Below are 27,653 nucleotides of genomic sequence, written 5' to 3'. Positions count from 1 at the left end.
ACTCGACCGGAGGGGAGAAAATTTAGCAGTGATCGAATGTCAGCTGCAGAGAGGTAATGTCCACTGGACTGCGGCTCTGACCGAGAGCTGGAATATCTGCAGTCGCCTATAGGGTCGCTGTCACTGCTAGGCTGTTTAGACATGAAAAATGTATCTTTCCATTTTTTATGGAACATTATCTCAGTAACAATTATCTGAAAATGTTATCCTGCATCATATCTGCTCATGCGTTGTATCTGTATTTGTAATGTAGGTGCAATCAAGGAGCATAGTGGCTTAGTAGAAGGAGTACATAAGCGATAACACAGATGTCACAGATTCAATCCCAGATACAATATTTATACTGTATACTGGAATGAAACCATACTCACAAGTGATTGGTAGAATAATAGATTTGGTGTGAACAGAAAATGTTTTCTGAAATGTTTTTCCAAATATTCTGGTAATCAATGAATCAATATATGAATCAGTGTTTTTAATCATTTGTTTTATAAACTAGTAAACTAAATGAGTTTGGGCTTTGTACTGTTGGCCAGACAATACCAGACATTTTTAGGTGAAACCTCACTCTTTCCTGAAATTAACAGTGTTTTATGTTTCCTTTTGTTCCGTTTTCACAACAGTTTCAGTTTGCAAAATGCTCTATTCCTACTGTTGGCCTCAAACTCTGACAAAATTTTTAAAAAAATGAAGTCAGACATCACACAGTGTATAATATAATGTGTTTATTATTATTATTATTTAGTAGTGACATGGGCTTCTGAGCTCCACTAATGACCTCCTGGAATATCTGTTTTTGCGTTAGTGTTACTTCTGTGGCATGGGCGACCAAACCAGATGACTTCATCAAAATCATTTATCAGAGCATCAACACTCATAGCTACATTTAAATGATCACATCATTTAAAAATAGAATGTTCATTGTCAAATAATGCTGTTAAACAGAAACTATAGAAACCTTCCATCCGCTGTGTGCTTTGCATCAACCACATGTTTATTCAGTCATCGAAAATACACTAACTTAGTAACAGCAGTAATGCATTAAACCACATTCTACACTACTGTAACAGACACTCAGTACATTGCAACATGTCCACAGTAATCAAAAGGAAATTAATTGCATTTCTTTTTCCTTTTTCCTGATTTTATACAACATCAGAGTAGATCCACTGACCTGCACTCCATAAGCCATGTGATATGATGTGTTCATATCAGGTGTCTGCATTGTGACACTGAACATGTAATTTAGTTGTATATTGATTAGTAGCTGCCCTATTCACAATAATTTTATTATTATTTTTTATTATTTTGAATAGGAGAGGCAGTTTAATCACTGTACTACTTTAGCATATTATTCCATGTCTGGACATATTCCATGTTTCAGTATGGAAGATATTCTGTTGGAAAGACCAAAACAACAGGAGAAGTTGAGTTTCGAAGTCAAAATGAACACACCCCATAATGCTCATCACAAATCACGCCCCCGGTAATTAACGATTTCTCTAAAAATAAAACAACATTAGCCTCCCGCCTTGCACCAGGCAACAGCTGGGCAGCAAGGACTCAGTGACTTCGCCGTTATCTTGGCACAGCTCATCCAGGGGCACCACATGTCTGAGTCTGCCAGATCAATGCGGCACACTCCTTGCTCCGTTTGGCAGCGACGTCACATCTAATGGCCACAGATGAAGACCCCCCTCCGCAGGCTGCTGGGTCCATACTGGGAGCTGAAGGACTCCCCTCATTTACAGAGCAGTCACCTACACCCCTCCTGGCCCTCCCTCCTGTCCTTCAGGAGGACGACTCAGTGTCCAGAGGAGCTGACTCCAGCAGATGGATTATGGAGATCAAGCTGTGTGTGTACTTGGTAATTAAATCTAACGCTCTGACCGTGGCTCTGAGCCCTGGACCTCCTGCCCAGGTTGTGCTCCCTTACCTCTGATGCACTGGTCGCCTGCCCGGACATGTTGTTTTAATTGGTGCTGGAGCTTCACTGGTCAGCTGCAGGAAATTTCAGGAAGAAGGAGTCCAGAAATGCAGCCCTTCAGTCTGGTTTGAGCTGGAGTAATGTTACCTGAGGATATCCAGGAATTTGTGGTAATGCTTGAGATTAAAGATGATTTTAATCTCAAATCTGCTATGTCTGCTTTTTGGAAAATAGAATAATCTACTGTATTGTGCTGCAGACAGAAATCCCCCTGATAATATTTAATTCATGCAAACTGCGCACTCTTCTTTTATCTTTTTCCTGTCATGAAAAAATGAAGGAATTATTGGCACTTTTTTCAGTTCTTTAGCCTTTCAAAATTTCAATTGTTGCTTTTCTAAATCAAGAAATCACATAAAAACCCAAACATGGCATAATCTTGACCTTATTTAGTTGTATCTGGGACACCAGTGAATTTCATTATCCTATGTGAGTGCTGTTCAGGAAACTCAGGGGTTGGGCTTTGATTCATTAATTAAACAAGTTCCCTTCATAATGTTGGTCCCATGTGAGCAGGGTTTTGACTGTGTGTCTGTGCCGTCTCTCCATCTCTGTAGGCAACCCGCTGCTTCTCAACTCCTCGATGCAGCCCGACTTAACAGGCGGACGGACATACAGTACTCCCCTCTGCTTCCAGGACAGCGCAGACAAAGAGCTCTTTGACCCCCTGCCAGACATCAAGGTCAAAGTTCAAAGCTCCTTCATGGTGTCGCTAGGTGTGGCCGAGCGGGCAGAGTTCCACGCCAAAGCCCCCGCTGAGACCTTCCCGCGGGACCTGAGCCGGGACTACTGCAGCACCGCAGACAGACGCAAAAAAGGCCTGCTCACCCTCAACGGACCCTTCAGCACTAGCAAAGAGCAGCTGAGGACCACTGGTGTATTTGGCCACCCCGGAGGGCGACTGGTGGTGCCAAACACTGGTGAGCTTCACAGGAAGTAGATGAAAGCACAGTCTGAGTTTGTTAGCAGAAAAGCACTGCCTCAATCTTTTTTTGTGTTAATCATGAAAAGCAACTCACACACTGTGCACTTGTTCTCCATAATGAGAGGCTGCAGTAACTTCTCATTATAGTAGCCATTATAAGCCAGCGCTGTTTAGCATGAGGTGCAGCTTTCCCAGAATGTCTCGCAACACAACAAACATCTAACATTTTCCACCAATTTTTCTCCACTTCCATGCTGCTTGTTGTTTTCATAAACGGTCCGCTGTGTGTGCATCAAACAAGTACGGTCCCAAAAGTGGTGCAGTGAACTTTTCTCAGCTCTCGGAGGTGGTACACTCTGCCTAAAAACAGATTCAAATCAGTGGCTTTCAAAGAGGGAATGAATAGAGCAGAATCCGGCTTTATTGCTGTATTTAGCTCACCAAAACATAAAAACAGCACAAGATCATTTAACTTAGAAAATAATTATGTGAACAGGACAATAATTGGAGAATACATAATCAATAAGATAAACAAAGCAAAGACACGTCATTAAAACATGGAATAACATACTAAAATGGGGTTATGGGCTATGCCATTGTCTTCATGAAATCCATCTTTTTAAGCTTAAGACATGTTTTCCAAGAGCACTGACAATAGATTAGCAACCATTCCACCAACTCCAACCAACCTTGTAGAACAACAGCTAAGTCAATGAAAGTTTACTTAAACTGACTGACACCAATGAACCCACATTGGTTGACTAACTCGCTGAGAGTTAGATGAGAAGATTGATAACGCTGTCATGTCTCTAAATATAAAACTAAAACCACCATTGGTTAATGTAGCTTAGCATAAAGGCTGGAAACAGTGGGAAACAGCTAGCCTGGCTCTGTCCAAAGGCAACACAATCCACCCACCAGCATCTCTGAAGTTACCTGATTAAAACTGGTTTGTTTGTCACAATATCTCGTTTAGGTCTGCTATTATGTTATCATCAACAATATATTCTCCCCAATACATACTATGTCCATGTGATTTGCTCAGTCCCTCAATAAGCACACGAACCAGTACATGCACACTCACATGCATGCCAAAGTTAAATAAATACACATTATGAAAAACGGAAAAACATAAAGCAAAAAAAATCTATTCATCACAAAAGAAAATGATTCAATAAATTTAGATATCTCTAGATGACCCGTGTTCCGATCCTCGTCAACCAACCCTAACACCATGCATTTTTACTGCACAGCCTTGAGGAGATACTAAACACAAAAATGAAAAATGGTTGAATGTGCTCTTAAGTGGAAAAGATTAAACAAAAAGAAGTCATGCATACAAGTGTAACTCAGCTTGTCAAAGTTTGTGCTTCACTTAGAAGTCGCCCTCTAACTATACTGTACCACAGCTGTCATTACATCCACACACTCCTTAAACATCATATATTGTAAGCTGTTGCTAAGATCCATCAGTGCCGTTGCCAAGGCAGGTAGCTGTTTGTTATTCCTCCACATCCCCGCTGGCTCTCTCAAGCGAACAGGGGTCACACTGTCATCATGTCCCGCCAACACAAATGGAGCAACTTGAGGAGTATGCATGGACCGTTACAGTTGTCACCAGGTCAACAGTGTGTGCGTACCATTGCACTTACAGCCCCCTTCTGTGGTCCTCATGTGCGTAGCAGTGGCCCTCAGCTGGCGTGGAGAGGTGAAGTGAAATCAGCCTCCTGCGGTGGTCTTTCAGGCTGAGGGTCTGTGTGGAGGAGTCACTGCTGTCAAGTGCACCACTCACACAGCCAGTCTGCAGGGGCCACTATTCATTAGACTGAATAGCCGGCCACGCGCAGCACTTCACTGCAGATTACTGGAGCTTTTTTGTCACCTTAGTGATACGGAACCAAAATAGCGACATTCTTTGCATTTGACGAGTTCAGTAAACCTATAAATGCAGTATTTTAAAGAGAACTACAAATATATATATATTCTCTCACCCATCTTTACTATCATCCAACCATATAGAAAGCTTTGATTTTAACAGCCCAGGTTTTCAGATATCTCCCTCATCCCAGTGGTGATTGGAATCATTTGCAGTGTTCACAGAATTCAAAAGTGACCTTCTGTTTCCAGAGACAATGTCCTGATTACTCTAGATGATCCACACGCCACACTTGAACATTTTTAATCACAACTGCTTTAGAAAGAAATAGATCCACGCAAACACTATCTGACAAAATGTAAGCACATGAAGAAAAGAGCTTTGTCACTCTGACAACACATGCGTTCACACATTTAGAAAAAATTGCAGTTACTTATAGCACAACAGCAAATGAAGGAACACTCACCAACCTGACAACAGATAGCAGCATGAAGAAACATGTTGCAAATCGGAAAAACCCGAGCAAATTTGTACACACTGCAAGCCATTTCAGGGGTACAATAAAAACTGATGAAGCCCAGCACTCATCAGCGATGCTGAAAAATGTGTCAGATTTAACATTGTGATTACATAACACTATAAGATAATACATTTTATATAAATACTATGTATGTATAATATAAACCTATAACCAGGATCACAAGCAGACTTTGCTTTATTTTTAGGGGACAGTCAAAATGGATGGAAACCACTGTTATAGTTGGCGTTTTGGGGTCAAACAGTCCGGAGGACTTCCTGAGAGGACCTGCCCACTGCGGCACTCCCCTGAAAACTACATACCTTCAAGGGCTTTTTTCCCTCTTTGCATTCACACCGCCAATAGGAACACTAAAGTGACATAAGCTGTTGTTAACACAGCTAACGTTTTACACAGGCTCTTTGTAATAGCAGTTGCCGGTGCTGCAGCGCTTGTGTGTTCGACCAATCAACATACACTTACGTATGGACTGATCACTTACATCACACATGGTTTTATGTAAAGCACCCACTCGGTGTGTGTGATTTCTTTCTTGTAAAGCACTTTGAGCTGCAATGCCTGAATTCTTATGTAAGATGCTACATAAATAAAGTTTATTATTAGTTTATTACTATAATGATAATAATAATAATAATAATAATTATTATTATTATTATTATTATTATTATTAAATTATGGTTCCTTTTTGTGCTTGGAACATATACTCAGAAGTAGGAACTAAGTCCCTCAAAATGGTGTTCTTGGAGTGCAGATACAGATCAAGTACTCATTTACTATACTCCATTCTGGAAAACTACCACATTAGCTTGAACATTAGAGGACCCTTATTATAAACATTAAAGTCAAACATGGAATGCTTCCATTACAGCAGAACGTAAGCTGCACATTTGCATAGATCACACACACATTCACACACTTTCCTATCAGGCTGCTGAGTGGTCAGAATGATTTTCTCTGACAGTTAGCATTTTTCAGTCTTTCTAAGCTCTTGGTCATCAGTGACACAGGCAGTTCTTGGCTGCTTGACACGTGATTAAGTCTCTGGTGTATTTCTGCAGGTGACATCAAGACACTTTTCAACTCTGTCTCTCACTTGGGATTTTTTTCCTCCATGGCAGCAGAATATGTTCGATGAGTCAGAAACCTGCTGGTTGAACTGGACTTCCAAACTCTGAAGCCACGCGACAAGCTGACTTGAAGAAACTCACTTGTCTACAGCATCATAAAGGCTACAAATAACCCATAATGCAGCACTTATGCCCCAGGCGTTCTTTCCATTCAGAATGTTGTGAATAATAGTGTATGTAATTGTCTGGTCCTTAAATACAATACAATGTTGTACAGAGCCAAACAGGGAAATGAAAATCGATCAGAAACATGTCTGACTTGTACCCATCCCTGGTGCTGGTAATGTGCCAGGAAATGCAGCAATGGGCCAGCAAAGGCAGGAAAGGAAAACACTACACAATATGGTGAGAAACACTTAACACAGAACAAGAAAAACTCCTCAGGCTACTTTTAATGTGCGTATGGCTGAGCATATTTTTCTAAATGTATACTGTAGCTTTTGTTAGAGCTGAGGTTTTCTTCATGCTCTGAGTGCTCACAGTCGCTGTAGGAAAGTGAGACAATGTGTTTGTTCCTCAATTGATTGAACCAACCCTAATAGTAGCGCAAGGAAATCCAGTTGTGTTTGAGTTACTGTTGGCTGAGAGTCTTCACGTTTGTCGTTTTTTTTCCATCACCCCACTCCATTAACATGTGACCCAAAATGTTTATTTAATGAAAACAGACTGTTTAGAGCGCACATTTTGGAGATGGCCGAGGTATTACAAAATATTCACTTTCAACAGAGCTGCCAAAAACCAGCTTTATCTGTCATCTCCCACTCTGCTGCTCTGAACCTTTTATTTGTAAAGCAGGGCTTTTATATGCTCTCCTCTCTTCAATGTGAATGCCTCTCCATTCACACAGAAGCAGATGAATAGTGTCAGGCAACAGTGACAGGACACTGTGGCTCTGCAGAAATCTCCATTTGCTTCATGAAAGATGATGCATAATCAAATGTGTAGCGAGTGTTGGGAGATCAGAATAAATAGAAAGACTGTTTTAATTCTTCCACATAGTGTTAGACAAACTGTATTTACAACTTAATTCAAATCAGATATCAATTCAACAATGTTCTGTCCCCATTTATTTGTCTCCTCATTGATCAGTCTGTCTGATACTTCTGAGTCCTAAAAGTACCAAAATGTCCAGTTTCCCTTGATAAATAGTGTTCTAAAAAGCTTTAATAATCCTTATGGTTGGTTGGTTTGAGACAAAGTGAAATCAAATCAACAAATCCCTGGAGAGGAAATTAATCGGTTTTAAGTCATGCCCAAATCTATAAGGTCAGTCTGCGTCTGTTGTTTTTCCAATCCACTTTAGATGAAACCACGCCCACTTGCATTTGACAAAAGCCTTGCCAGCGGTGCTCCCTTTATGTCCCTTCAGTTGCTGTCATAGCAATGCTAGTTAGTGGATTCCTGTCTCATTTGCAGTCTGATAAACAGTCAAATAATCAAATCCAATGCCCCATACTGCAATTTTCCAAGCTACACATAAAACTGAAAGCAGTGAAATTAGTTAAAGCTACAAAACATTTCAGCCAGTTGTTGGGCAGCCAGTGTTTACATTCATTTGTTCTATATCATTTAGCATCTGACGAGCTTAGCTGAGTTTTAGAATGGGTTCAGCTGGACTGAACTGAGGTCAACCAACCCACATGGTGAATCAGGGGAACACAGAATAATAACACTCTGTATGCACTTGGAAAATGGTATTTAAGGGAATTGTCTCCGCTGTCTGATTTTCTCACCTGCTGTGGAAAGAATTTAGAAAAGAACAATATGCTGACTTTCATATTTGACAAAGTTACGGCATGTCTGCAGGGACTGGACGAGGTTGCTATGAATTGACCTTTTCAGTTGCTCTCTTTCAGCAATCCAGCATGAACTGAGGCCAGAGTGACAGCTTTATAATTACAAAATGACATTTATTGTGGTAATTGTTTCCTTTTTAATAGGCTACATACAAGAACGATTTAAACTTTCAGCAATTAATAAGAATCTTGCTTGATGTCTGGTCACAGCAGAGAGTGGCAGGGAATGATTCTATGGGAATGAACTGGATACAATGGATGCTAAATTTCTGTGTTTTAAATGCTGCTGTGGCCTGGACTTTATACTGAAGTCTCTATGATTTCTGCAGGACACTGGGCTTCAATTAAAACTCAGGTGAAGTTTAATCCTTTGCTTTTGAGCACATAGCAATGGGACTTAAGGAACCGTGTGGTTTTGTTCCAGAGAACACATCTTAAACCTTGAAGTGCAGCTAAGCTGATGGCAAAGCAACAGCCCTCTAGTGACAAAGTCAAATATGACTGTTGTCTGTCACAAGAGGTGGAACTACTGTGACAGCAAAATCATCCAGGGAGCAGGTCGAGTCATACATTCAAGGTGGCCAGGGTTTGCACGTGCCACATTTTTTCAATGTATTCCCACCAAAGATCATATTGGATCATTTGCTTTGGACATCTAAGTTTGATTCTCTTTATTTTTTCTTAGGCCACAGTTCATTCAAATAAAAGGAGGCTCTCATATTTACATAACCCCTGCATGTGTGACATGCTGTAAGCCCTTGTTTTCCCCTATACTGTCAGGCTGCTGGAGTTCTTGATGTTGATGCATTTGTGTGTGTTTTCCAGGGGTCAGCCTGCTGGTGCCTCATGGAGCCGTACCTGAAAATATGTCCTGGGAGATGTACATGGTGATCAATCAGGGAGAGGCAAGGTGAGGCCAGAGTTTACCCAAATACCATTTCAAGCATCTGTCTGTCTGTCAGTCTCCCTCTATCTTATCATCCATCTCCCCTGGCTCTCCATCCTCTGTCCTCACTGTCCTGCTTCTCTCTAATTATTCACTATCCGCTGTTGCTTCTATTACAGCTGCAGCGTTTTGTCAGTAGCCGCTCAATAGGACCTTAACTGTTGTCTCACTAAGGCAGATTGTAGAAGTTATACAAAGTCAAATGCCCTCTATCATCGTTCCAAACATGCCTGAAATATGCCATATCCTGCCTATCGATGTGTATGTCAGAGGCAAGCAAAATATTTGAATTTGAAAATGTTTACAGCTGTAACGTACAAAAGCAAAAGAGCTGAATTGACAGCAAAGATTATGGGTAATGAATATTCAGTACATACATATTTTGCTTGCAGCAGGTTGTTTAGCTTATAATCACTTGGTTGAGCCACTAGCATCCACTTTTTTGCCTGTTTTTTCAGCAGATGAGCCAGTCCATCAGTAACTTATTTAAACCATATGTTTAAACATTCTACTGTGTAGAGTCTATAGTATTTACCAACAATAGATGTAATGTATGTATTCTAATTGAGGGATGACAAGATATTAGAAAAATGTATTTCTCAATTTGAGATTACACAAAAATTCACGGAAATCCCAGATGTCCCAGTTTTCCATAAGAACTTATATGTAGCATACATTTGAGAATCTGTGTGGAGCAGACAGTGTTTCTGTGTGGAGCTCCACACACAAATGTAACCTGATCTGTGCATGTCAGGCAGTCGGTGCACATGCATCTAATAATCTGTAAATAAAGAGTGTCACAAATACTTTAAGACATTTGTATGTATACACAGGAAGCCTTTTGAAAGCCAAAACTGTCAGATCTGTGAAGTTGAAGTTAAAAATCTGGATGAAAAATCTGAATATTTATTCAGGTTGTGATGTGTGCCTTCGTAGAACATAAAATTGCTTGGTGTTTGTGCGTGGATTGGAGCACACATTTGTGAATACCCAGAATCATTGCTCACGTTTGTAAATCTTATTTTTTATTTGCAGATCACGTCATACACGTGTGACCATTTTGAGTCAAATTCTCTCCGTAGGGATTGAGTACAAATAAATTACAGTGTGTGTGTGCGTTCGTGGTAAATGGACTGGATTTCTAAAGCACTTTTCCAGTCTTACCAACCTCTCAAAGGGCTTTGCAACACAAGCCAGCATTCACCCATTGACACACACATTGGTGGTAAGGTGGCATCTACTCATCACACCAATGCCACAGCATCTTGCCCAAGAGTACTTCCACATGTAGGCTGCATGGGCCAGGGATCGAACCACCGACCTGATTAGTGGACGCCGGCTGTACCTCCTGAGCCACAGCCGGCGGTAATAAAGGAACATGTCAGGCAGTGCGATGCATTAATGTGTTTTTAATAGTTTTTGGACACAGTGGAGCTCTGTGGCACAGAGGAATAAGATAATTCACCCCTTGGATACACACAAAATTCCTGATGGTAGGACACATTCATTGTTGGTGTGGGTCTTTTCATGCGATTTGTTGACACTACGGAAAATATAGAATATCAGCAGACTTGTCCTTTGACAAATATTGCTTTAATAAATCATTGATAAAACCGATAAAAAGATCATTTGGTAGCGCAAGCAGTTGCTTGTTGCCCACACATTTGGCACAACAATGATATTATTATTCATGCCACTAGTAGTGGTGGTGGTTGTACCAGTAAATTGTGGTTAATAAAACCTATTGGTAGGTTCACTGGCTCTAAAATAAATACATAATAAATGTATTTTGGGCAGTAGTTCATACAGAGGGTAGATGTGTGACCCTCCCTATGGCCATCCCCGTATCTCTCTGTTTACCGGCAAGCTGTGTGACAGATGGGCCCAGCAAGCACTGCAGCCTATCTCCCACTCCCCATAGGAGTCCTCTAGATGTCACGATATGGGTGTTCATTTCCAGAAGCCTCTCACAGGTGGTAGTCTGGGCTTTGATGTCCCAGCTGCTGTGGAGAAACTCAAGTTTGTGCTGTGCGACCCCGGGGAGGGGGGGGCTCTGCAATAGAGTCCTTCATTTAGGCAACAGACTCATAGGAGGCAAAGTCAAACCTCCAATCCTCCAATCTCTTTTTCCGTCGCCGCCACTCTGCAGAGAGTCAATATGTAGTTATGTACTCCACTCGGTGTCAACAATTTGGCGCGCTGGGAGAGAGTCACGACCCGGGAAGCTTGTTTAAACGATGATGAATGTACTGATGAATGGAGCGTGGTGCACTGATGGACATGCACAGCGGAATAGATGGCGCAGACATCTCCAGAGGCCTTTCATCTTGGCAGGGAGAGCATTATGTATTCTGATCACAGCTAGGTAATGACCCTAGGATGGACTGAGCTTCTCTCCAGGGGGGGGTTTGCACACACTTCCCCACAGAGAGTCACAAGGGTTTCTGGTTTCCTTCTGAAGTGTCAGTGTTTATTCACACTGCTCTGCTTGAACAAAGTCACAAAAGAAAAGAGGAAATTCACACATTAGTGGTAAAAATGACAGGGTTTTGGATCGCAGTGACATGCCACTGAATTAATAAGATGCAAACAGAGCCTGTCATGAAAGAGAGTTTTTGTTAAAAGCAGTTCGTCCTTTTTCCCTTTAAAGATTCAGATCAGCTCTCATTTGTTCTCAACAGGGTTACCATATGCTATAGAGTACACAGACTGCCATGAATTGCTATCTTTTGCCGCAAATTCTCTTTATAGTACATACAGTGTTGTTGAAATGTATAGTGCATCTGTAATCCATGATGCCTTTATCAGTCTTTACAAGAGGGTCTAGAGCTGCCCTCATCTCTGTTATAGATTCTTACCTGCCAGCCTAAAGCATCCGGTTTCTCCCACTGGTTACTCATCCTTTGAAACACTTTAAAACATTTCAGGCTCCATCCTGACAGCATTTGGTTTGGACCACAGAGGTGCTTTTCAAGTGCTTATTTTTTCCGTCGCTCTGTGTGAGCAGAGAGGTGTTTACTGTAGACACCCATATTTCTCCCCGTGGTCTGTTTTGCTTGTCATCTCGCCAGCTGTCAATCACTGTCTACGTCCTGGCAGGCCAGGGGACATGCAGAGAATTGTATCCTTTCTTTCCCGCTGCAGCGTCCAGCCTCAATCCCTGTCCAACCTACTTTTCCACACCCTGATAGAGTCCCATTAAAGCTTCTTTTAAAAAAGATGTGTTCTTGGAGCTTTTCAAAGGCTCATCTAAATCTTTTTGAAGGTGTGGTTTTGCTTAGGTCAGACATATTCCCTTTGCCTCAGAGGTTTTATGAGCTCTTTGTATTGTGAGATAAATCCCTCAACCTATTGAGGCAGAAACAGTGTTTGTCCTGCGAGGAAAAGGGCTTTAATGGTGAAACTGGTTTCCATATGTGTGCTATATGAAAGATTTTGGACATACTAGTATTGTGTTTATTTACTGTTGTCAGAGGAGGAAAATTTGTCAGAACTCACAAAGTGCATTGCAGTTCCATAGAGTTTGAGGGCTAAAATGATAATCTAATAAACATGGTTGTCAGTAGAAGTGCACCAGTGCGTAGGTGTGACATGGCTTCCTGCTTGGATGCCTGGCCTTCTCGTCAGAGCGCTAACTGCCCACAGTGGCTCACCCAGATGATCTGTTTTTCTGGAAGCTCCTGCTATAAGCCGTCAGCTCTCATGGTCCACGGATCTCACAGCACAGGTCCCTGGATGGACGCACGGTTCATGATTTTCAGTCCAGAGCTCACACCTCTATGTCCCCACCAAGGTGACAGGACACATTGAGAAGTAAGAGCTGTCAAGGTTCAAACTGGGATCCATCTTGATTGGAAATGTTGGACTGCTCCAGAGGCTGAAGAATCCATCTATCCATCAACAGTGTGTTGAGGGCAACGATATGTCCCCTACTTGCCCATTATATAGCTGTACTTTTCAACATGTTTCTCTCTGAATAACTGAAATATATTGCAATTCAATTGCCAGAAATAGCCAAAAATTGACACTTACCTTCAATTCTCGTATAGTTGCCATGACGTTTATTCAACTCAAGTACAGAAAGTAAAAGAATAACAGTAACCCGTGCCCTGTTTAATGTACTGCTCTCATTTCTTTTACTGTTTATGCTATTAGCTATTCATGCAGACTCCAATCTTCCCCATTCTTTACCTGTTGTCTTGATATTTTCAACATGATGTACATTTCTGCTGCATAAATTCAGTACAACAATAGTCATATCATTACTCACCACACTGTTACTCTGAGTCCTTCATTTAACAGAGATATCAAAAAAGAAAGAAATTCACTAAAGCTTTCCAGTCAGTTCCATTCTGCTGTTTGTTCATTGTTAAACTGCCATCAGGGACACTCAACACCTCCTCCACAGAATATGCTAAATGTCTTTGCACTGTGATCCACAGTAAAATGTCTATGTACAATCCACAGACGAAACAGAAAACATAGTTGCTACAGATGTTTCTTGTGGCTGATTAGATGTCAGTGGGCTAGTTGAAATAATCAGATCATGGAAATTCAAACATTAGCCTTTGAGTTGGAATGCCAAATGTTTGCATTTTGGATTGTTGGTGATGTTGCAGAACAGTTCGTAGAGCATCCAGAATTGAAAAGACTCTTCCTTTGTTTATTTAATGTTAATGCTTTCTGCCTGTTTGCATATTTTGGCCTAATAGTGGTGGTCCACTAAGGATCATGGATATTAACACCAAATCTCATGAAAATCTGAACAACTGTTGAGATTTCTTTTGTTAAATAAAGTGTAAACAGATGGGCTGACTGCCCAATATCGATTGACGTTACAATCCCTGAGGCTCCACAACAAAATCAACCATATCTTCAAAATAAAACCTGCATTAATGACATGTTTAAGGTTTTTATTCTTTATTTTTAGGGCAATAGTGTTTGTAAAAGGTTGAAAAAGGAACACGGATTAAACTGGACATTGATTTTCAGTATGGTCATCATCTTTTCCATTTTCTGTTGAAATTGACCCATGACTCAGCTAACATCCACACACACACACACACACACACACACACACACACACACACACACACACACACACACACACACACAGACCTCTGTCTTTTATAGACTTTATCAAAACAAGAACAGACTTTGGAGAGTGAACAGTTGATGTAAGGTATTCAGGTTCTTTTGATCAACTCATTACTAACACAGCAATGAACATACTACCGTACATTGATAATTCTATCGACACTGTATTTTAGTTGGAATGGAAAAGTGTCTGAAACAGCAGCTATACCACAAGACAGTACATTTCTCCCTTCATTGCAAAATCCTGTATTATTCTGATCGATATGAATGCTGGTAGTATTAATAAATATATAATCACAGCTCATTGTTCAACATCGGCCAGAAGCTGGCCTTAACAGTAACTATCAAACATTTTATTTTCTGTTTGCTCTGGAGTCAAGAATCACTGTCTGCAGCACAAAAGCAAGAAAAGTACAGAATAATGCCTCAACTTGGCAAAACACCCCCCTGTCTGCAGGCCAGTTGGACAAGTGCTTAAAGTATTTATTCAACTTGTTCAGTGATTTCAGAGATTGTTTTTAGATTCCTGAGTAGCACTCTCAATGATAAGTGACCAAACAGCATGGTGAGGTGTTTGAAGTGATTAGCCTTGTTGCTTACATTCCTTTTCCCAAGTGAGTTGTACTACACCAAGGTCTGGGACTAGAGATGAAGTGGTATCAGTTAGTTGAATAGTCATAATGATGGCATTATAAATCAAGGCACAGGGCCTTTGACACAGATCAGTGATTAGTTTAAGTATTTGTTAATGTTTTAAAGAGCTGCTCTTCCAATCAAGTAACTTTGTCAGTCCTTGGTTACTGAAGTTGTTTTGACCAACTTTGCAGTAAAGACTTTGCAGTTCAGAGGAGATAGTTGCCATGAATGATCAAAGCAAAAGAACTGAAACAGCATGTCTTTGCTGGATATTATAGTGATGCTCAAAGCTTCACCTCTAGATGTCCGTTTGATTAATTATCCATGCACTACATAAGGTGTCTGCATCAACTTAAAAATGGACAAAAGCACAGTGGGACAAACAGGTGGGAGACTACAAGCAAATAAAGGTGAAGCTAATGGAGCGTGCTAATGTGTGCATCTATTAAGTCTGAAGTCTCCTCTCTCGGCCCAATCTGCCACTTTGCACAGCTCCCTGGGTCCCTGAGGAGTGAGTCATTGCTCGCTTTAAGTAATGCACCTCCTCTAAGGGCTCAAGAAGCTTCCTTATAGAGCCCTTTATCGTGATGACAAGTGGAACTGAGAAGAGTCGGCTAGCCTCGGCCGCTTCTTTAAGGTTGCTGGACTCTGGGGTCTAAGTTTCAAGCTATTTAAAGAGCAGGTAATCTGCTCCTTGCCTACACTTTACATTAAATGTGTGATCAGGCTCAGTGCTGTTGGCTGAGGGATCGAGAGTTCTCTCCAGACCAGTCAAGAGCAGGGCTGCTGTTGACATAACAGAAAAGCTGATTGTGAGTGAAGAGACACTGCAAAGAGGGTGAGGTGGTTGTGCAAGGAGATGTTACCTGCAAGGTCTAATAGCTAGAGAAAATGAGTTTATCACCACCACTTCCTCCCCAGGTCAGATGTTGAGGCAGTAATTGGGAAGTCTGGAGTGGATTTCAGCAGCCCAAGAAACTATGAAGCAGCTTTTAGTTCACACAAGCTACCATAATACTCATACATCTGTAGCAGGACTGTTCCCAGTGGGAAGCAAATCCCCCAACCACTATGGTGTTGATACTGTATTACGCAACATAAGTCAAGTCTTTTTTAAATTATAATAATAAGTAAGTAGTAATATGTATACGTAGTATAAGTAATAAGACGTCTGTGAACTTTATAGACTTAAAGGGCTGAGAATGACAAAGTAGCAGATTTGGAAGAACATGCTGAATTGGCTTTTATTAGCCACTGAGAATGTGGACAGTGGTATTCAATATGAAATGTCCTCTTACACAATAAGGATAATTCTGGTTTATTACAAATTAAATGTTGTTTTTGTAGTCATTGCCACCATTTCAAAAAATTCATAATGATGTCTTTTAGTAATTGTTGAGATCTGGGGCTTAGCTGACATCACTGAATAGGTAAGCCAAGAAACATAAGCAGATAGACAAGTTATAATCCAACCCTCAAGAGAAAACACAAGCAAAAGGTAACGTTTTTACCTGTCTGTTGTAAGGGTGCGTCGCAGTTTGGAGAATCACTTCTTGGTTCAACCTAGGGCTGGGCAATAAAACAATAACGATATGTCTCGCGATAGACACGTAATCAGTATCAATAAAAAATTTGTTCGATAAAACATTTGATAAGTTTTTGCGAAGCAAGGTTGGTTGCATGAACAAAGGCACTCGCTCTCAGGTAATCGAGCAACGTAGGGAGTAATCACTGATCAGTGGGAGTGACACGCCAATCATGTAACAGTATCAAGTTTGTTTGCGCCATCTCGTTGTCTCATATTTGATTCTTCGTGAGGAGATGAGTAATAGAAAGTGAGCACTGCAGCGAGCGAAGAAATTGTCGATGAAACAGGGAAAGTCAGCTCGCCAGTATGGCAATTTTTTGGATCGGACCATGTTGTGTTCACATTTCCTTTCCTTTCTGCCTTGATAGCTGAGGGGATTATAATCAGAGGAAGGTTAAATTTAAAATAAAAATGTTTAAATTTAATGTGTTTTTCTCCCAGTCCTTATTTTAAATAGGTCATTAAAAATATCAATAATTATCAATATCGACCGATATCACTTAACTCACCAAACTTCACTTTCCACTGTTGTGTGTTTGCAGTACACAACCTGCTGCACCTCAAAACTACACCATAAATGATACTGAAGAGCAGATGCACTGGATCTGTAGACAAAGTTAACCTCAACACTTATATCGTGATACAGTTTCCAGCCATATCGCCCAGCCCTAGTTCAACCTTGGCTTGCTTACTTGACTTGCTGTTGTGTGTCAACAGACATTTTGGATGTGCTCACTGCCTCTAGACCGAAAACCATACATCATGTTGATGTTGCTAATGTTTGATAAAAACTCTACGGCCATGCTGTCTGCTCTGTAAACACAGCAGTCCTTTGGCACAAATGTTAAAACCTGAATGTTACATTTGATAACTGGTACTAAACATAAAGTACAGCTGAGTCTAATAGGATGGTCTTTAGATTTGCAGGTAAATAATATCATGTATTGGACACATTCAAATTTTGACCTGTTGATGGCAAGAGGGGAAAGGTTGAGGGATTGCCAGGGGAGTCATTTTGGGTTAACTCTCTCGGGATCATAACTGATTCTACTGTCCTTGGCCTGTTTGGATGCAGTGGCAAATATCTCTGTCCGAGTTGGTCCCCTTTTCCCTGAAACTCTCCTGGCTTCTCCTAACGTCTGACCTCAAGCTACACTGTTTTTTTTTCTCTCCCCTCAAACATACATCCCTCTGAACTGAACTGAACCGAACTTACACCCCCCCCCCCACACACACACACACACACACACACACATTCATACTTCAGAACTGAACTGAAAGACACCCAACTATACACACGCACACACACATCCACATACACACAATTTGCATTCATCATTATTATTTATTAGAAGAACTTTTGATTTTTTGGTGATTATCTCTGAAATATCTGAATATTTCATTTGAATTTGGTTTCTGTTTTATGAATGGACATTTATTAACTGAGAGACATTTGAGTTTGATTATTGACCTGATATGTTTTGATTAATTTTTGATTGAATATAAGAAAACTGACTAACTGCATTGATTGGTTGTGTTTTATTGTGTGGTTTTGTAGCTAAAAAGCCAGTTGCTGGGTTCTTTCAGTAGTATGTGTTTTGAAATATTGTCAGGTTGATTTTTTTTGAGTATTCTCCTGTCTGCCGCCCAACATTATTTTATATTTTGAGAAACTTCTATAGTGCAGAGCCAATGAAACAAAATCTTTGGTCAGTTTGAGGGACAGCTTTTATATGTCACAAAATACAAACACAATATAGACATCAGCACAGAAATACATATGAATAATGTGTATTTGGTACACGGTGCATCTTGATACCCTGCTGGTTAAGGTGTATGTCACATAGCTGCAATGTCCACAATTCAATTGCAGCTGAGGACTGTGAGCATGGTCATTTTTGCAGAAAGAGGTCAGGAGATATTCTGTCTTCAGATAAGGATATTTATTAACACACTGATAAAATAGAGAACATGTACATGGATCTCAGTCTTTTGGGAAATCGCAGTTTGCAAGCAGTTAGCTGCAACCACCCGCCAGAATGAGAATGCCTGACTTGTGATTATACAGAGGTTTAAAAAAAAATGTGTAGCTATCTGATTGGTCAAAACAGGTGGTGATCATCGTGGTTTAGACTTTAGTGCTCCCTCCTTGGTCCACAGGCTGGTCCCAGCCTCTTGGTACACGACCCATCCAATCCATAGGAGACAACGCCCTGAAAGAGAAGATAGCTAGACAACCCCCCCCCCCCCCCCCCCCATATGTAAATTATGTGTTACCTGACTCGAGATATGTTAAATTTCGTTTTCTGTGTTTTCTGAGGTTACTAAAGGTCATATTGCCTGTGTGGCTATGTGTGTGCAGCTTATAGTTACTGGAGGGCATGTTGGTTGTGTTACCATGTGTATGCAGCTTATAAAGAGATGAGAGTAAATATGTACCTCTAACAGGGCCTGTGTTGTATATCATAGCCTAGCTTCTTTTCTATGCAGGGTCTCTTCAACAGCAGATTGTGTTGAATCCTCCACTAACCCTGTACCACACCATTGTCCAATAGTGCAAAACACTGTACTTAATTATCCATTCCTTTCTTTCTACCTTTTTTTTTTCTTGAGCAAGATTATTTTTAGACCCCCGGTGATCTAAAAATAATTGGTATATTTGTATAGAATGTACATACTGTATATATAGTCGATTTTGTATTTTTTATTCTCTTCTACTTTTTTATTCCTGCTACTATTGCTGCTGTCTGTAACAACCTAATTTCCCCTGCAGGGGATTAGTAAAGTTTTATCTTATCTTATCTTATCTTATCTTATCTTATCTTATCTTATGCATTCCTCTTCATTCTTAACCTGTTATGTTTAAGTCATTATGTAGCTTACTGTACATTAAAGGTGTTGCTGCCATGACGACTATAAATCATTTCTCATTCAAAGGAAGAAACCTTAACAGATCAACACTCTCAGATCCCTGATCTGTCATGACTGGTGTGAGCTTAGAGAGCTTTGTTGAGGTGTTGATCCCCTCTGTCACGATCCTGCCTGCCCCTTTTTCTAAAAACCAACCGCCGCCGCTGCGGCTGCCACCATCCACTGGCAAGACATATTTTTGTTGTAAGCCGCTTTTAATGAGTGCACTTCAACTCAGTGGCAAATCGCTGTGACTTTTTCAACTACGCTGGAACAAATTCCAGCAGCCTAGCTATGTAGAAATAACTTGAACTTGAGGAGCAACAGTCTACAAGGTGTTCGTGCAAAAACAGCAACAGCAGAACATATAATGACTCTGAGATAAAAAGTAGAAACTCTTAAGTATGGAAAGTCATGTAAAGATCAGAGCCTCGAAACTCAACAATGCCTACAGCAGGAAATATGCTGCCTGCATTTACAACACCAGGCACAGTGTGGGTTTTTTGAGTGAGAGATTCATTTTGATCACAGATTATGAATCATGTAAGTGAGATTAAAAGATCAAAACTAAAGGGACACATGCTTAATTATGAGAATAAACTGGACATGATATTCAACACAGTACATTTCAGTTCACAGTGATGCTGGAGAGTAATTTGAATAGAATCAACTACCAAAAGTCACAGTTACAGGACGCCTAACAATCATTCTGCTGGCGCATCATCACATAACCACAGACTGTCTTTTCTCCGCAGGACCACAACTTCATTTCATGTATCTTTTACAACGTGCCTCATTCTTTCTGTGTGTGCCTATGTGTGTGTGTCACTGTGTACTTAGTGTCCAAACACTGGAAGGCTGTGAAATCCTCCTGGGCCCAGAAGTGACGTATGGTCCTCCAGGTCTGGACCTCTTCTGCCCAGTGGCCATGACCATTGCTCACTGCGCTGAGGTGGACGCCGAGAACTGGAACATCCAGCTTAAGAGGAAAACACAGGACAGCAAATGGGAGGTGAGAGCCGCAGGACCTCACCTGTCAAGTACAGTATTGCACATCAAGATCTTACTGTAGCTTGGCTCAGATGTAGTTCTCTTCGCTTCTCTTGTCCCTCTATGGCTCTATCGGTTTTTTGTAGTTAATGTCAACAGGAATGACGGCGGGGTTAACTCACCAAACTTCACTTTCCACTGTTGTGTGTTTGCAGTACACAACCTGCTGCACCTCAAAACTACACCATAAATGATACTTAAGAGCAGATGCATTGGATTTGTAGACAAAGTTAACCTCAATAATAGTAAAAAAAAAAGTCACTGCTCTTACTTTCAATCAGTATTCTCACTTCAGATGAACTATAATAGTTTAATGAGGGATTTACATGTCTGAGCAACCATGCTGTTCAGTGCCTAGAAGTAGCATGTTTTTCCATGCAACTTCAGCGTCAACACCTCCATCTGGAAACCTGGTGAAAAATGGCCACAATGCTGAGCGACAAAACCAAGAAAGACTAATTAAATAAATCAAACAAGCAGCAGCTGATGTGTCCACACGTCATAATGATAGCTATATGTTTTCTCTCAGTTCAGGTTAAACCCACAATGAGGTCCATCTGTTTCTTAATTAGCTAATGCAACTACTGCAAATGTCTCAAGTGGCTGCAGGCTTATTTTACCCTAAACTTTAAAGCTGCACTAATCTATATTTTTATATCACCAAAGGGTGAAATGCCTCTGTGTAGTGTGAGAGAGATCACTTGCAGTAACTAATACAGACAATTAACACCCACCTCTGCAGTTTGCCTCGGCTTTAACAAGCTTTCCAGCATTAAAAGTTAAGTTAGAGTTGACTTCTGAAATACGAAAGTCATGAATAATATAAACTCTGTGGGCTCTCAACAACTCAAAGCCAAACTCATGCACTGTTCTGTCGGTTTATCCACTGCCTCAGCGCTGATGTCCGTAATCCTTCTGATGTTTATTGAATGGAATGCAATGGAATTTAACCTTGGTGCTTCTTTCATTTAGCAGATGTGTGAATATTTGTCTGATTAGATTGTCTCATGTGAAACTAGCGACCAGCAGTCAGTGCTAATACAACAGAATGCTAGTAGGGCAGCACGTAGCTCACAATATTGTCTCCCTGGTGTCTCCATATGGCAGCTGTTCCAGACAACTGTAAGACCTCAGAATCACCAGCATATGTCATTTACCATTATCAGTTGATATTTACCTGGTTGTTTACTCTCTCTTTCATAGATTCCACACGTGTTTTCTCCCTCTGTTTACTCACCTTTATATAGCTGCTTTATGTGGTAAAAGGTTAGCCAGTTAGTCACTGTGACATGTGACTGCTGAATCATACAGTATGTGAGTCTGTTGTACTGTTGGGGTTTGTGGGTGAGCTGAGTGATCTGGCCTCACGCTCTCTGTGAGTCTAGAGGGTGACATAAGGCCTCACGAAGGTAAGGGCTGCCAGCCCGGCAGGAGGAGAATAAAGAAACAATTACAGCATGTAATGGCCAGGAAGAGGCATGGCTGTTGTCACTCGGTGTGGGGGGGCGCGTTACAACAGGGGGGTATAACGGACCGTTAGACAAGGGAAGTATCGATTAGTGGATCAGGAAAGACGGCATGGTGAATTCAGATGTGAGGCAATCAGGTGGAGAGTCATGGAGATTGTTTCTCTGCTGACCACGACTCTCTATTTGCCCCTCACCCACCCACACACACACACACACACACACACACACATCCACTCAAACCTAGCACACCACGGACACCTCACACAGCCAAGCAGTGTGAGTCTTACCCGTTATTTTGCCTTTCTTGTTAGTTTCACTCCGATGCCTTGGAACAGGAGACATTGTATTTTTCCACCTATTTATGTGTTTGTGTTTTCATTCCAACAATGTCAGCCTTTTCTTTTTTCCTCTCTCCACTGAAGAAGATTGTTTGTACTGGTCTGGATGAAGTCCCAAGAGTTTAATCCCAAACCCAAAGGCATAACAAGCCCAATCGCTGTCGTCGCTTTGCATTAGTCGCTCGCGTTTTTGAGCAGTAACCAGCAAGATGATAACAAGACAAGAGAAGAGGAGGGGGGTGGCGAATAATGAAGAGAATATTCAGTCAGGCGGTAATGTAAATGGAAATCTGATGTAAAGTTTTGGCAAGCCAGGCATGGGTCAGGATAATGAATACCGCAGATTTGCCCCCGGCTGTTGTGGTGGTTGTCAGTGTTCAAAAGAGCATGTTATTTAAAGGAAGACCAGCAGGATTTGCCTGCTTTCTACATTGTCTTCTTTTGTCCTGAATAATGTTTTTCTAAGCAGCAGAGATTGCTGCCATAAAGCATATTCAAGAGCTGCAGCGGCCTCTGCATGCACACCTCTGCTAACAGCAACATAATGGAGCTTCTTCAAGTAAAGGAACAGTTTCTTTCTCAGAGTGTTCAGACAGTTTGCCGGGTTTGGATGGTATCCCTGCACCTATACAGAGCTCAAAGCCTGAGATTCATGTCATTTAGTCCTAGTTGCAATTATTATTTCTTTTTCGTTGTTATGTTATGTTATTGTAGTAGTCGTCCAGTAAAAGATTAAAACCTTGCTTTTTGCACATCCAGAACTCATGCTGGTAAACATATAATGTATCCGTCGGCTGTTGAATATACTTTGGAATCCAGTCTCTCATTCTGAATGCTGATTTGCTAATACACCTAGCGCCAGCGTGTCACTACCCCCAAGATCACAAAGTTTAACACAAACGACAAAGAAACATGTTTCCACTGCAGGGCACAGCTCGACTCGACTCGACTCGACTACTTTCTCTACCTCATTGTCCGCTGTAGATAGTACTCCCTCTGCGATGGCGGGATTCTAAGATGGTCATCATGGTGACGCAGCAGTTGTTAGTCGGCATATTGTTCAGTCAGGCGAGTTGTTTCACCCTCCCTCTCGTCAGCATACCAAACTGACCACGCGCTGACTGTTCACCTCAGTCTCTCTTTAGCTTGTCTAAGCCTAACACTGATCCTGGCTCAGGTGTTTTTTGAAAAAAGTGCTGTGAATAAGTGAGACACTTATTCAAAGTCAAACGTGCAGTACTGGAAGTACAAAAACAATCTCTGAATCCGCTGTCGTGAAGCTTTTGATCATATCACAGGATCTTCCTCAGCAAGCGCAGTTGCCTCCTGGTTGTCATGGAAATGTTTTTCTTTCTTTCTTTCTTTCTTTCTTTCTTTCTTTCTTTCTTTCTTTCTTTCTTTCTTTCTTTCTTTCTTTTTTTTAATTTCAATTTTATCTGAGTGCTATTGAGGTCTTAATCTGCTTTTCAGCTGCTGTATCCAAGGTCAAGAGTGCAATCTCAACTAAAGCGAGGCTGCTTCTGCTGCCACAGTAGAATGAAAAATTACAGATAGTCAGTGCAAAACATGCAATGTTGGATTTTGAGCTACTTTTTTTTCACTCAAAAAGTACAACTTTTTAAGCAAACTTTTTATTTAAAGTTATTATCTCATCCAGTCTTAAAAGATTGAAAGACCCTGAAAAGTATTTCTGTATCACGTTCAAGTTTCATGTGTCATGTGTTGTGATTCAAAACCAAACTAGAAGAAATGAAAGTTAAAATTTAAAAAGAAAATCTTTACTCATGATGAATTAAGAATTTAACACTCATAAACACAGCTAATCTGTTTCATTAAGATGCAGGTGTGGTTTGATCAGATTTGATTGACCTGGGACAAAATTTACGTCACATTTTGAATCAAATATTGCTGAATGTTGATTGGTGCAAATAAACCTCCCCCTTTCTAGTAAAATAGTTATGTGTATCAGCATTAAAGGTACTAGACCAAGTTATCTGACAGGAATCAAGATTGAATCAAATCAATTGACTGACAATTTCCCATTTTAGTTACCATCTTATCTACACTTTATGTTTCACCCATGATCCTTTGCTTCTCAGTAGCTCGGCTTTGCTACTCTGACTGACCAACACATCATCTATGCAGAGATCAAGGGTGGGTTCTGTACCCACAGAATGGTCTGTTCCAAACACAGTGACACATCCAAAACAAACATCACACACACCCATGCTAATTTATTATGAGCTATCCACTCAACCACTTTTTATTAGAAGTCCCCATTTCAAATCGGAATTAAACACATGAATTGTGGGTGCTGATGGGTGTACTGTTGAGTAATCTGCGCGCACTAAAATATGGCTTTATTTTAAAACACATTGTTTTGATGTGATCATCTGAAGTGAATCTGCTTAGGTTACCATGGTGATGCAAACTGGTTGAAAGTGAGCTACCTTAAAGATACTCAAGTCAAGCTCAAAGATGCTGGAGCTGGCTAACCCACTAATACACTAACACAGGGACCTTCTCGGTACGTAACGCGCAGACATGAGACTGATATCTGTCTTCCTCTATATTCTATATCATAAGTGCCAAAATGCAGAAAACAGAAGTTGCCCTCTCTCCCCTCATCTGTTTTCTCTGTTTTTGTCACCTGAAGCTTCTGCAAATTAGAGACTATGCTGACTGTCTTCAGGTCATTCAGTCAGAGATTAATGTCTCTTTAATGGGCCCACATCTTATTTGCTTGGTGTCACCGCTTTCTGTCAGTTTCTCTATCTCCTTCCTCCTCTTTTGAGTTCAGCCTCATGTTTGCCTATCCTTGCTTTTTCAAAGCATTCGAGGTTTGCTATTGTGCAGCCAAAAAAAAAAGGTTTCTTTTCAGTGTAAGAGGGCAATTTCTCAAGATGTGCAAGTGTTAGGAAATCGTAAGGGAAGGGGCCAGGAGGGAATATGAATAAATACAAGATTCATGTCGCTTTGAGATTTTACTCTAATATTGAAAGGGTGCAGGCATCCTCAGAGCCTTTTGGTTAGAAATAATGACTTAACATTGAGGTCTAACCTAAAGAGAGAGAGAAAGGGGTTTTTGAAGATGCATAATACCTGCAAATGCAGAGTGCCATTAAAATACCCTTACTTCGGCTGTCATTAATGTACAAGCTACCCACAGAAGACTACACAGCACTCTCAGCCACAGAACATTATTATTCAGCACCATATTGCCTTGTGTTAAGCTGTGCTGATGAGGATGCAGAAAGCATAAATACAAAATGCATAAACATAAGTATTCACAGAAGGAATCCCAACACCTGACATGGATGTGGCTGAACAGAGTGGTAACTTTTCTCACTTTGTTTTGCATCTCATTGAGTTATACGGTGCCTGATTGTAATGTATGAGCTGAAAAACTGTGTTTGCCAACAGAAAATAAATAGTATTCTGTGTATTTAGCTCGATACTTTTTTCTAAGTTTTTTTCTCTGATGTGTTGTGATACAATTCTGGTCAGACATCAAGCTGGCCAAGATAATTCATTATTCACTGAGCTGTAACATTGCTTCCAGTGCACTTTGTACTTACACTGTGGAGTTACATCCCTTTATGCATGATAGAATAAGGGTGGCATTGTTCAATATGTCTCTTATTGTCAACAAATCCCACGAAAAGACCAACATCAACAATGTATTAATCTGTCTCTCAGTATTTTTCTGCGTACGAGTGAATCTTAAACACCAAATCCTCCAGCTACACTGAGGATAAACTGTACATCAGAGGTTTCCCAGGGGGTTGTGTGAGAGTGGGATGTGGAGGGAAAGCCATGAGCATACTGCGTGAGGTGTAAGGGACAGGTGTATGTCTGTGTGTTCTGTGAGCAAGACAAAGTTAGTTGTTTGCTTGGCTGCTGATTTGACTCCCTTATCAACACGATTGGGTTTGTGTTCAAATGAAATACTAACCATTGGTTTTGTTGTGTTTTCATGCCTTGTTCCAATATACACGGATAATATTAATGAATTATTTTCACGTGAAAGGGAGCATATGCACTCCCATCGTCACAGTATCTGTACATCATGTACACATTGCAAACAGCAACAGCTAAACAGCTAAAAAACATCTTTCTGTGGACTATTATCATGTTTTGGACGAAATAGTTTTACTGCAGTGGATCATGTGGATCTTTGTCGATGTCACCAGACCATTTTTGTCAGAGTGTTCTTGACCTGTGGATCAATGTTGTCTCAGTTTTAAAAACGGTTGTTTGTTTGTTGTTGTTTATTGTGCCTCCTGTCGTGAGTGTGTCTTGCAGTGGTTTGCATCAATGGATTCACAAGAATCTTTTTAAAAGTGTATAATATGAGCATAGCTTTTGTGTCAATAGGCAGGATGAAAAATAAACAACAAGAAATGCTCCTGTGGCGCCCGCGGGCAGGCCGTCGGAACAGTTTTAACTAACTGGTGATGCAGTCGCTTGCTGCTTGAACTAATGTTCCAAAAAGCTAAATTCTGTGACAGCACAAAACAAGTTAACACAAACTAATGTGGAGAATCATAAGTTACCATGAAGCGTCTGTGGAGGATGAATGCTTGCTTCAGCTCTCAGTACAGTCTCATGCTGCGTTCAGATCACATCAGAATTTCCTCTTCCTGCTCATAAATACGATTGTCATGAACTCAACATGGGAACCTGTCCTGCACCTCCCACACGACTGTATTGCTGTAGTTACAAGAAGTTATTTGAGGTGCCACAGTTTGACATCGACTCATCTGTAAAGAGTCAAGCAGCAGGACAGGGGCGCTTCAGGGGCCACTGTTTTCTCAACTCTCAAAAAAAAACCTTAAAATTCAAGAAAATGAAGGAACATCAGTTAAGTATTTCCATGTTGTTGCAATACTCTCTTACAGGTCAAAGCACATGCTCGCATAATGAGATAAGGCAACAGATGATAAAGCACTGTGGGTATGTGGCTAACACTGTTCTGAAGCAACTGAGCAGTGAGTGAGCAGGAGGAGGTCTCCTGTCTTGCAGACATGATGGCCAATAACATGACTTTAGATTGCCACGCTGGCAGTTAACTTGTGAATATTTGTGAGGCAATAAATACTGTTCCTCAGGCTTTGTTTTAGCACCCTGTTTGGTCTCACAGCTCCTCATTAAATTGTATAATCACATGTATTTCATGGATTCCATCTGCTTGAAAGGGTGCTTGTGAGATAGTTTGGATAATGACAGGAAGATATTTGAAAGTGAATTCGGTGCACTCTGCCTTCCTCGCCCTGGGTTATCCTAATGCAGGAAACCCTCACCTTTTGTCTCCCAAGAAGGTCGAGACAAATATTTACTAATGATTTATCTCATTTGCAGTTTTTGTTC

General features: G+C 40.8%; 1 protein-coding gene across 2 annotated transcripts in view; it reads left to right on the top strand.

Annotated features, from left to right (window-relative positions):
- Positions 1-27,653, top strand: part of unc5db (unc-5 netrin receptor Db) — a 174,210-nt gene that overhangs the window by 130,114 nt on the left and 16,443 nt on the right. For both annotated transcript variants that reach the window (XM_070965102.1, XM_070965101.1), the window contains 3 exons: positions 2,545-2,907; positions 9,075-9,159; positions 20,267-20,438. In XM_070965102.1, the coding sequence (XP_070821203.1) occupies positions 2,545-2,907; positions 9,075-9,159; positions 20,267-20,438 (620 nt within the window). The remainder of the gene's footprint in view (positions 1-2,544; positions 2,908-9,074; positions 9,160-20,266; positions 20,439-27,653) is intronic.

Source organism: Chaetodon trifascialis, chromosome 6, assembly GCF_039877785.1.
Source record: "Chaetodon trifascialis isolate fChaTrf1 chromosome 6, fChaTrf1.hap1, whole genome shotgun sequence".
Classification (NCBI taxonomy): domain Eukaryota; kingdom Metazoa; phylum Chordata; class Actinopteri; order Chaetodontiformes; family Chaetodontidae; genus Chaetodon; species Chaetodon trifascialis.
This window is presented reverse-complemented; position numbering and strand designations above follow the sequence as displayed.